Consider the following 11,516-nt stretch of genomic DNA (forward strand, 5'->3'; position numbering starts at 1 on the left):
TTCCCGGGTCCTTCTTCTTCCCCATTTTGAAGACGGGAACCACGTTGGCCCTCTTCCAGTCCTCTGGCACCACACCAGAGCACCACGAGTGCTCGTACAGCCGTGCCAGGGGGCCCGCAATGACCGCAGCTAATTCCCTTAGCACTCGGGGGTGGAGATCATCTGGACCGGCTGACTTGAATACATCCCATCCCGCCAGAAGTTCCCTAACTAGATCCTCCCTGACCCTGGGCCTGGGTGTGCCTCCCCTGGGGCCTGGAGGGGGCCAGCGGGGGGGTGGAATGTTCTGGTCCCTGCTCAGGAAAATGGAGGCAAAGAAATTGTTAAATAGGTTAGCTTTGTTGTCTGTTGTGACGACCAAATTTCCTAGCATGTCCTGCAGGGGCCCCACGTTACCCGGTACCTCCTTTTTATCCCCTATGTATTTAAAAAAGCACTTCTTTTTGTCCTTGACCCAGGAAGCTAGTCCCAGTCCCATCTCCACCTTGGCCTTCCTGACCCTCCCGCATCCCCGAGCAACCGCAGCGTAGTCCTCCCTGGGGATGGCCCCTCTGCCACTGGGTCTGCACCTCCCTTTTAGCTAGGAGACGTTCCTGGATGCTTTTGGTGAGCCATGGGGGCTTTCGTGCCCTCCTGCCCCCTTTGATCCGTGTTGGGATTACCTCCCTTTGGGCTTGGAGGATCGTCTCCTTAAGGAGCGACCACTCTCCCTGGACACCCGGCTCCCCTCCCCTCCGGGACCTCAGTGGCTCCCCAACTATTCTCCTTAGCTCATTGAAGTCCGCCCTCCTGAAGCCCAGGGCTGCTGCCTTGCTGCTGGCCTCTGCCGCCTTGCGCTGGATGGTGAATCCCAGCAGGCGATGATCGCTGTCGCCCAGGTGATCGCGCACCCGCAGCCTCCGCACCAGGTTGTCGCCCGTGGCCAGCACGGGTCCAACAGGGCGGCCCCCCGGTGGGGCTGTGCACCTCCTGGGTTCGATGGGGGTCCTGCGTTTGGGCTAGGAGCCTGCGTGAGCCGTCAGATCTCCCAGACCCCACAACCCCAAACCCCACCTTCCAAAGACGGGCTCCAGGGTGTTGGCCACATAGTCGTCCCGATCCCCCAGCTTCATCTGGCCCAGAGTGACACGGATGTAGGGGTCGCACTGTGGGAGACAGGCACTAGGGGTCATGGATAGGTTGAGGGGGGCCCAGGGCCCTTTTCCACTCCACCCCATGTTGCGTACCCTCATGCGACAGGCCCTGTGCAAGAACCCACCCTGGAAGGGTCCCCATGCAAGAGCCCCTGTGTATTACCAGGCCGTTGCGGTCCTTGGGGGGCAGGTTGAAGGCTCGCACCACATAGACCCGCACCAGGCACTCCTGGGGCTGGCTCGGGGGCAGCTCCTGGAACTGGCGTGGGGGCAGTGGTGCTCCAGGGTCTTCGGGCAGCGGGTAGATGCGGAAGAGGCCCTGCAAGCAGAGCGGCAGCTGGGTGGGGCAGGGAGTAGACAGCAGAGTAGATGATGGGGCAAGTGGCACAAGGCAGGAAGCAGAAAACAGAGCAGTGGATGGGGCAGGGGGCACAGGGAAGGAAGCAGAAAGCAGACTAGCTGATGGGTAGGAAGCACGTGGCAGGGAGCAGAGCACAGAGCAGCCAATGACCCCAGCCCTCTCACCTTGAACTCTCCCACCACCAAGGGGTCATCACCAGGCTCTGCGCGGCCCCGGTACAGCGGGAAGGTCTGGCAGAAATCTTGCAGCCCCTCAAACTCCTTCACAGCCTCCAGCTCACAGTTGTATACCTGCCACAGGGGGAGGGGAGGGAGGACAGGACATGTATGGCTAGGTCAGGCATCCACAGCCCTGAAGCTGTGGCCGGAATGAGGCCACTCTGGGGTGCAGCGGGACAGACATGGGGCCCTCGCTGTGCTGGCAGCTCCCTCCATGGAGGCAGGGGCAGGGCTGGTGTGGACACTCCCCCTCGGGGCGAGGCAGACACCCTGGTACCTGCTCTGTACCCACCTGGAGGGGGTCCAGTGCTGCAACAGCCTCCCCACTCTTGGTCAGGTCACCCGTGGCTGCATAGAATCGGCTCCACCAGTCGGCCTCAGCCTCCTCCTCCTCCTCATCAGCCTGGTGGGGATCAGGGGTCAGAGGTCATGGGTCAGTGCCCATCATGCCCATGGCCCTCCAGGAGCTCTGCCAACCTGCTCTGGCCTCAACACCCAGCGACCCCACGTCCGCTTGGCCACACGGCTCAGCACCTGTTGCAGGGGGAAGGGGGAGAGGATGCATCACTTCAGGAAATCAGCAGCCCCCTAAGCAATGGAGTAGCCCCCTCATGCCCTGCTGAACCCCAGAGAAGGCAATGGGGTGGCTTGCTTGGCTCCCTTGGCAGGGGAGCTTTGGGGGCACCGTGATGTGGGGCTGGGGACACTCACCTTGGCGATCCAGCCCTTGCTTGTGCCTATATGGTGGGATGAATACAGGGTTAAAAGTATAGGTGGCTGCAGATTGCGAGTGAGGGGCACTGGCAGGTTGGGGGGTTACCTCGGGGGGGCAGGTGGAGGTGCAGACCCCCGGGCTGGGGCTGGCAGAGGAAAGGGTGCAGGTCCGGGAGGCAGTTCTGCCCCACCACGGGCTGGTAGCCAAAGTCCCGGTGGTCGATGACCTTGAGCTCCAGCGCGGGCGCATAGTCATCATCCACAGGCAGCACCTGGGGAGGGGGCAGGGCGAGGGACAGAGAGACAAGGCCTGGTCTCGGGCCCAGGACAAGCACACAGACAAGGCCCAGCATGGGCCAGATGAGGTCCCTGGATGGACAGACAAAGCCTGGCATAGGGCCAGGGATAGAGGGATGGATGGACAGAAAGATAGGACCTGGCATGGGGCCATGGACAGAAAGACAGACAGACAAGGCCTGGCACAAGTTCACAGAGGGACGGATGGACAAGGCCTGACGTGGGGTTACAGCCAGACAGATGGACTAGAACTGGCATGGGCCCAGGGACAGATACACAGATAGACAGGGTGTGGCACAGGGTGAGGGACAGACGAACAAGGCCTGGCGTGGGGTTAGAGACAGACAGACAGATGAGGCATGGGGGTCCTGGACAGATAGCTGAGGCCAGTCCAGACAGACAGACAGCTCACCACACGCAGCAGCAGGACGTTCTGGGGGAAGTTGGGGTGGTGCTGCAGGTCGCGGATGGGGGCCGTGGTGATTGAGGCCCCCCCACACTCCACGGTCAGTGCTGGGCAGCCCACGGGCAGCAACTTGAAACTGGCCAGGCCCCGCAGCCCCCACGCCAGGACCTGCAGCATCCAGCATATAGGTCAGGGGGCTGCTAGGCATTGCAGCCCCTCCCAACCTCCCCCTGCGCCAGCCCCCCAGGCCCCACTCACCTCGATGGCCATTGGGCGCACGGCAGGCCGGACTTCAGCAGGTGTGATATGATGCCCGTTCCGCCATGGTGGGGGTGGCAGCCGGCCCAGCGCCCCATCCTGTAAGGAGGCAGAGCTGGGGGGCAGCAGGAACAGGCCCAGCCAGTGCCCCTCAATCCCAGCCTGCAGCCCCCTCGCTCACCTCTGTCTCTAGCAGCAACTCAAAGGCAGCCAGCAGCTCCCCAGCCTGCTGCTGCCTGCAAGTGATGGGGAACCACCGCAGCCGGGGCGGGCGTCGGACACTGGGCTGCAGGCACACGGTGGGCTGGCACATGTTCCTGCCCAGGAATTCATCCCGGCCCTGGAAGGAGGAACCATGAGGCCATGGAACTGCGGACCTGAGCCCCTGCCCTGACAGCCGCACTTACGCCTACATTCTGGTCAAAGATCTGCAGCACCACCATGGGGGGGTCTCGGGCCAAGGCCTTGGGGTCTCCATAGATCAGCAAGCGGTGGAAGAGCAACGTCTGGTCCCAGGCTGGGTGAAGGGTGCCCGGCACTGTCCATGTGTGCTGGCTTACATGCAGAAAGGCCACATGGGCAAAGGGGTCTGGGGTGGAGAGGGAACCCCATCAGTTGGCAGCAGCAAGTGGAGGGACCTGTATGCTCCAGGGCACACACTGGATCTGCCAAAGACTGGATCAGCCTCTCTCCCCAGGGTCCTGAACCAGCTCAGATTGGAAATTGCCGAGCTCCTAACTGTCCTAGTGCAACCGGGCACTAGAAACAGCCTTGATACCAGAAGCCTGGAGGTTGTGGATGTGACTCCCCTATTTAGAAAAGGCTCTAGAAGGGACCCAGGGCAGTGACCCTGACTTCCATGGAGGGAAACAGGTAGAAAGAAACAAGAAGAAAAGAAAGAACTGTTCAGCATGTGGATGAACACAACTTGCTGGGGAAGAATCAGCCTGGCACTGTCAGAGGGCAATCCTGCTTCCCCAGAGCTCTCTGAGGGTGTCAAGCAGCAGGTGGATCAGGGCAATCCAGCCGACATGGTCTATTGGGACTTCCAGAAAGCCTTGGACAAGGTCCCCCATCAGAGGCTCTTAACAAAGAGAGAGAGTCAGGGGATTGCAGGGAATGTCCATGCATGGATTAGAAACCGGCTCCAAGATAAAAATCAAAATGTAAATGGGCAGTCTACACAAGTCCAAATGAACAACGGGGCAAATGAAATTGAGTGGAGATCAGTGTCAAGGGATGCACCTGGGCAAGACTAGCCTCAGCTCGACCTACACTCGGATGGGCTCTGTGTTAGCTGTTATGATGCAGCAAAAAGGTCTGGAAGTCATGATGGGCAGGTGGCTACATGCATCAACGCAAGGCTAAGCAGCCATCACGGAGGCAAACAACATGTCAAGAATGATGGAGAAGGGAGTTGTGAACAGAATGGAAAGTGTCCTGATACCCCTTTATAAATCCCTGGGGAGGCCCCATCTCAAAGACTCTGCCCAACTCTGGTCCCCACACCTCCAAAACGATCCAGAAGAACTAGAGAAGGTGCAGAGAAGGTCAACCAGGATGACCAGGGGCATGGAGGGGCTTCCCATGAGGAGAAACTGAAGAGGCCAGGCCTCTTCATTCCAGAAGAGATGCTTGAGGGGGCCAGACCAGGACAGTCTTCAAAGTGAGGCTGCCCCAAGGATTTATCAAGGGGCATCACAATAGGCCACCCCAAGGCCACAGGTGTAAGGGCATCGGGTCTGTGGGGGAGATACAGGGGTGCTACCTACCTGCTGCAGTCTTGCCACTGCCTGGGAGTAGGTCCCTGGCTTGGTAGATGTAGCAGCGCAGTTGGTAGTATGTGGGGCCTGTGGGGGGAGGCGGGGGAGAGTGTTTGTGGTTCTCACCCCTTCCCAGTGCTCCCCTACCCCCCCCAGCCCCAGCCATGCCCTGCGTAGGGACTCACGGGGGAAGATGCAGACAATGAGGGGTGTGTGGAGCTTCAGCAGGGTCTGCGAAGGGCTCTGTGGTGTCCCGACTTCGCTGCCGCCCGTCTCCACAGCTTTGCCTGTCGGCTTTGCACCCTGGGCAGAGAGATGCACTGTGGGTGCTCATGCAGAGCTAGCCATGGCGGCAGGAGGAGCAGAGGTCCCCTAGCACTCACCAGGGAGCCCTCAAGGAGAAAGATGGAGGCCACACGAGAGGCCCGGGCTGGGACCAGCCGGCGGTGCCAGCAGCGCCGGCGATACTCATCATTGCTTTGGGCGTGCAGGTGGAACTTCCCATCTGGCTCCGCAGAGTATTCCCAGCCATAATCCTCATTCTCCAAGGCCGTAGCTTCCTCAGAAACATGCTGTGGGCAGAACAGGATCAGATGGGCTCACCCAGGCGAAGCCCCCAGCCATCCAGCCGCCTGCCTCCATCTACCACCAAGGATGCTGGAGGCAGAGGGGCTGGATCCCCACCACCCATCCACCCTGTTACCAGCTGCAGGAAGGAGGCTATCTCCCATGCCTGGCGCCGGGGACTCAGCTCCCTCTGGCGCCGCCTCAGCCAGCGCCTGCGCCGCTGTGTGTGGTACGTTTTCTCGGCCGCGGCCCACGTCAGTGGCAGGGACCCCATGGTATACTCCCAGCCTGGAAGGAGACAACCATGACCATCTGGCACTGAGCTAACCTTCCACCACCTCCCTCAAGCCCCCCATAAGCCTGTGGGGCTGGGCTGAGAGGGGCCCTGATCCTCGCGGCCTGTGAGGGGGCAAAGCCAAGGCCATTCACCAGCATCATCCACGGCGCGGTTCACCTCCACATGCCAGTCGTCCTCCACATTCCAGCCCCGTGGGCATGGTACCTCCTCCTTCGGGGGCACGGGCACCCCAGCCTGCGAAAGGAGATGACAACGTGGGTTTGGTTTTTGTGACGGGCCCTCACAAAACAGGAATCGTGCCCTACAGAGGAGGCCGATGCCTCTAGTGTCCCCGGATGGAGTGGGCTCCAGCTGGTGAGGAGGGCTGACACCCTGGGATGATGGGATCCCCAGCCCAGTGGCCCCTGCTCACAGCATTGGTGTGGGGCACAGGGGCAGGTGCCCAGTCCTGCCCCAGCAGCCGGTTCTCCTGCTCGTAAACCTCCTCCAGCACCTCGCTGCGGTTGGTGTCCACGTCCAGGAGCAGCCTGAAGAAGGGGGCAGTGTCAGGGGTGCCAGCTGCAGCTTGGCCACCTCCTTCTCCCCATTCCCAGGTGAGGGCAGGGGGAGATTCCTGACCTCACCTGCGCTGTGGCTCCACAGCCCAGACCCCTGCCCAGCGCCAGCCCCGGGGCAGCTGGAACCGGTCCATGGGCAGCCCCTGCCTGCCAGTGATGTCGGAGTACCAGAGGGCATCTGGTGGCTCCCCTGGCCCCCATTTGCCCAGCTCCTTCACCTGGTTCTCATACTGCAGAGAAGTGGCACATCAGACCCAGGCCTAAATCCCCAGGCATGAGCCAGAGCAGTCCTGGCCACGGTGCCATGGTGAGCTGCACGGTGTGGGCCATGCGCCGAGCAAGCTGCTTTGCATGAGGTCCCACCGTGCCCCACCCTTGCCTGCTGCCTGTCAGGCCATGCCTGGGTGCAGGCTGGCTTTATGCCTCTCTCACCGTCTCAGCATAGACCTGGACCCGCCCCTCACAGCACCGCTTGAAGGCTTCGCTGTTAGTCACCAGCCCCAGCCACAGCCGTACCCGCAGCTGCCCCTGCCCGGCCTCATCCTGCCCAGCACCTTGAGGGTTCTGAGGAGAGTAGCGGGAGCAGACCTCAGCTCTGGGACCCCTTCAGCACAGGGCAGTGCCCACCAGGGCCTGGAGTGCCCGGGGGGGAAGGGGGGGGCAGGGGTGCTGTCGGAGGTATTCAAGGGTGCCTCATACCTTCAGGAAGAGGGTGTGGGTCTTCCCACAAAGCCGGCCACAGGTGCGGGGCCCGGCCTTGGAGAACAAGACAGCATGAGCTGGCACCCGGGCATAGGCCACGCGCTGCTCGCCACACAGCAGCCAGATCATCACATCAGGGATGCTGGCCTGGGGCTGGTGTCAGAGGGTGGGGAGAGCATCAGCAGGCAGCTGAGACTCCCCAACCCCCAGGGCTGCAGTGGGCCTGGATGTACCTCATGGGCAACGGCAGCCAGCTGCTGCAGCCAGTCCTGAGCTTGGGCCACCAGCGCTTCCGCGTGCAGTTTCTCAGCGCATCGGGCCACCCGCCGGAGGAGCCAAACCCGCTGCTCCCGCAGTCGGTGGTCTAGGATAGTGGCTGTCACCCGCCCCTCCAAGTCAGGCAGCGGCTTCCTGCAGAAACACAGAGCCAGGGGTGGGTTAGGGCTCCCACTACCCTGGAGAAGGGGACCCTGGCTTAGCACAGGCTCTGAGATCAAGGTGTTACCCCACAGCCCCATGGGTCAAGGCACACCCAGAGCAAGCCCCCATGGGGGCACTGCCTATTCTCCGTATTCTGCCTGTATGCAGGCACAGAGCTCCTAGGCTGGCCTATGGGAGGTAGTCGGGACCTCCCTGGATTTGATTTCATGGCTCTACTTCCTGCTAATAATCTCTTCACTCCATTGGCCTTAACACCCCTCTCTCCTTTTTAATGGTCTTGTTGTCTACTGAGACTATCCTTTCTTCTACAGTCTATCAGACATTCTTGATAATGCCTCCTATTTCACAGCCTTGCAGTCTGTTGCTAGCCCTAGCTAAAAAACAAAAAAAAACCCCTTACCTCCATTATCTCGTATGGTCATATTATCTCAGGGGTAGCAATGACTCTGTAGGGAAGTAGTGAAAGCCCTGACTAGACTCTCAAGAAGACTAGATTTTGCTCTACAAAACTGAGCAAGAGACCTAGGCTTAATTCTAATGATTATAGGACTCATGACACATCTTTGGGCTGTTCAGGCTGGTTTTTCCCTAGTTCCACTTGGTTTTTCTTTTGTTTGTTTTATGCTAACCTAGCAAATCAGTGTACATGCCAATAGTTATACCATAGAGAATGAGGGCTGGAAGGGATGTCTGGAGATCACATCTAGTCCAACCCCCAGCTTGAGGCAGGATAAGCTCTGTCCAAACCATCCCAGACATATCCAATTGTCCAACCTCTTAGCAAAACTACCATGAGCCCTGACAACACCAGACATCACACCCAAACCTGCCACAGGGAAAGCAGGGAAACCATGGGTGGACATGTTTAAGTCATCAGGCCTAGATGATCTTCATCCTAGGTTGCTGAGAAAATTAGCCAGTGTCATAGCAGAACCACTGGCAAGATTGTCTGAACGCTTGTGGTGCTCAGGACAGGCCCCAGACGACTGAAAAAGGGCCAGTGTGGTTCTTATATTCAAGAAAGGGAGGAAGGAAGGATCCGGGTAACTACAGGCCAGTTAGTCTCACCTCTGTCCTTGGGAAAACCTTTGAAAAAAGTATTAAGAAACACATTTGTAGGAGTCCAGCAGGAAAAATAATGCTGAAGGGCAACCAGCACAGGTTCATAGCAGGTAGATCCTTCCTGACTAACCTTGTTTCTTTTTATGATCGGGTCACAAAATGCTTAGATGCAGGAGCCGAGGTAGATGTCATTTACTTGGATTTTTTAAAGGCTTTCAATACAGTGTCTTCATCCCATTCTTATAAATAAACTAAGTGGCCATGATGTAGATGATTACACAGTCAGGTGGGTGGTGAATTGGCTTATGGGATGCACCCAGAGAGTGGTGGTGGACATGTTGGTATGAACTTGGAAAAATATGGCAGGTTCAGTCCTTGGACCAGTACAGTTCAATATCTTCATCAGTGACTTGGATGAGGGCATGGAGAGCACTCTGTCCAAATTCACGGATGACACCAAATTATAGGGCAAAGTAAACACATGGGTAGGCAGGGAACGGATTCAGGCAGATTTGGACAGGTTGGAAAAGTGGGCAGAACAGAAGAGGATGCAGTTTAACAAAGATAAGGGCAAAGTTCTGCGCCTAGGGAGAAAGAATCGCCAACACTTACAGATTGGGAGATGACCCTCTAAGTCGCACAGTGGCCGAAAGGGATCTAGGAGTCATAGCAGACTACAGGATGAACATGAGTTGTCAATGTGACAAGGTGATAAGTAGAGCTAACCGCACTTTACCGTGCATTAGCAGATGCATCACAAACAAGTCTAAGGAGGTGATCCTCCCCCTCTATGCAGCGCTGGTCAGGCTGCAGCTGGAGTACTGCATCCAGTTCTGGGCGCCACACTTCAAGAGGGACATGGGTAACCCTGAGAAGGTCCAGAGGAGGGCTATTTGTATGGCCCTATGAGGAGAGACTGAGGAACCTGGATCTCTTCAGCCTCTGCTAGAGAAGGCTGAGAGGTGAGAGGCCGTCTACAAATTCTTGGCGGAGGGGGCAGCAAGGAATGGAAGATGCTCTGTTTACCAGGGCGCTCCCTTGGGGTAACTAGAACCAATGGCCACAAACTGACAGCAGATTTAGATTGGACATCAGGAAGAACTTCTTCACGGTAAGGGTTACCAGAATCTGGAATGGGCTCCCGAGGGAGGTAGTGCTCTCCCCTGGAGGTCTTTAAGAAGAGACTGGACAAGCATCTGGCCCCAACGCTCTTTCCTGCCCAGGGCAGGGGATTGGACTCAATGATCTACTGAAGTTGCTTCCAACCATAAAAATCTATGAAATCTATTAAATCTATGGCAGCCAACATGCTGCTGCCAAGGTTGTTAATAGATGCTCAGGAGATCCCAGATAGAGTTGTATCCCTGCTACAGAGGAAGGCAAACCTTTCCCCCGCCCTCCCTCCTCAGTCCACACCAGTCTGACCAGCTGGAAAAATACCTTTCTGACTGCAAGTGCAGCACTGGTCTGAGGCTAAGCAGAGGGGCGAGATCTCTACGCTGGGTATGAGTCCCAGCAGAAGCACTAACGCAGCCAAGTCACCATCCCCAACCAGGGGGCTGCAGCCAACACTGAATGCCTCTGAGGAAGGCTTAAAGATCTGTTTTTGCTTTGACCTCAAGTGGAATACCCTGGTGCTAGGCCCTGAGAGTATCAGTAAGAGCATAACGAGCTTCTCTTTAACCACAGAAAAGTAGGTTGACTGATTTTACCCAGTCCACTGTGTTTTTATATCCTAACCTAATCTATCCTCCAACCAATTAGTAGGACATCCTAGGGATCCATGAACTGCTAGCCAACTAGCATGCCGACCAACCCAGCTGTGTTGGGTTTTGATCTTTGACCAGATAACAGAGTGCCAGACCCCCTGGCACAGCAAGAAACCTCTGTTCTCTTTAACTGGAGATAAATATGCATGGCAGGGAGAACACATGAGGGTAGATCCACCCCTGGGTGTTTCCTTGCCTTGCCGGTGCCTGGACCCTCTCGCAGAGGGTCCAGAGGCCTGGCCAGAGGTACCAGGGTTTTGTCTACACTATAGAGCCTTGCCCCAGCTCAGGGCTGCGCTCACCTGCAGTCCTCCAGCAGCTCCTCCAGAAGTTTCTTGGAGGCGTGGGTCCAAGCAGGGCTGTCAGGGGTTTTCACGGTGCATAGGGCCTCCAGGTTCTGCTTCTGGGGGAAGAGGACACTCTTAACAGTGTCTCCCAGGCTCTTGCACCCCCAGCGGGGGGCAGAAACCCACGGTTTCTATCCCATTGGTTTTATTGGGCGGTGCTGGGACAGGCCCATGCTGGCTAGCTCAGCTCCTCTGGGGCCAGCAACCCTGTATGCGGTTAACATCAGTCCTGCTGGCAGCCTGTTGGGCCCTGTGTGTGGTCTCAGGTCCAGCCTGATCCCCTCAGGCAGGTGTACAACTCTGTGTGCACCCCTGAAAGGCAGGAGCCATGGGTAGGGCCTGGCAGGGAAAGCACGTGCCCCTGCCCCAGTGGGTAAAGCATTCCTGTGGGCACTGCCTCCCATGGGGGGAAACCCCATGGCACATACCTTCCCTGCCCCATGGCTCTGGCACCTACCAGCCTGTCATGCGTGGCCTGCAGAGCATTAAGGGCATCCAGGCGGTACCCCACGTTCTCCCAGAAGGAGGTGACAGCTGCCGCAGGCTTGGTGTCGTACCAGGGCAGGTAGTGGTAATGGTTCCCTGCCAGGGAAGATGGGAAAAGGTACAGGCTCAGGACCAGC

The 11,516-nt window shown here is 58.0% G+C and overlaps 1 protein-coding gene across 1 annotated transcript in view; it reads right to left on the reverse strand.

Moving 5' to 3' along the window:
* FER1L5 (fer-1 like family member 5) overlaps nucleotides 1–11,516 on the reverse strand; it is a 26,296-nt gene that overhangs the window by 3,040 nt on the left and 11,740 nt on the right. The window contains 23 exon segments of the mRNA XM_019545987.1: nucleotides 856–1,145; nucleotides 1,297–1,452; nucleotides 1,659–1,784; nucleotides 2,005–2,115; nucleotides 2,190–2,246; nucleotides 2,424–2,449; nucleotides 2,533–2,698; nucleotides 3,136–3,297; nucleotides 3,388–3,486; nucleotides 3,569–3,727; nucleotides 3,795–3,976; nucleotides 5,160–5,237; nucleotides 5,336–5,453; nucleotides 5,534–5,722; nucleotides 5,854–6,005; nucleotides 6,147–6,249; nucleotides 6,428–6,542; nucleotides 6,639–6,802; nucleotides 7,005–7,136; nucleotides 7,272–7,427; nucleotides 7,508–7,685; nucleotides 10,849–10,949; nucleotides 11,351–11,475. Coding sequence (XP_019401532.1) covers nucleotides 856–1,145; nucleotides 1,297–1,452; nucleotides 1,659–1,784; nucleotides 2,005–2,115; nucleotides 2,190–2,246; nucleotides 2,424–2,449; nucleotides 2,533–2,698; nucleotides 3,136–3,297; nucleotides 3,388–3,486; nucleotides 3,569–3,727; nucleotides 3,795–3,976; nucleotides 5,160–5,237; nucleotides 5,336–5,453; nucleotides 5,534–5,722; nucleotides 5,854–6,005; nucleotides 6,147–6,249; nucleotides 6,428–6,542; nucleotides 6,639–6,802; nucleotides 7,005–7,136; nucleotides 7,272–7,427; nucleotides 7,508–7,685; nucleotides 10,849–10,949; nucleotides 11,351–11,475 — 3,145 coding nt within the window.

Source organism: Crocodylus porosus, unplaced genomic scaffold (assembly GCF_001723895.1).
Source record: "Crocodylus porosus isolate Cpor-Errol unplaced genomic scaffold, CroPor_comp1, whole genome shotgun sequence".
In the NCBI taxonomy this organism is placed as follows: domain Eukaryota; kingdom Metazoa; phylum Chordata; order Crocodylia; family Crocodylidae; genus Crocodylus; species Crocodylus porosus.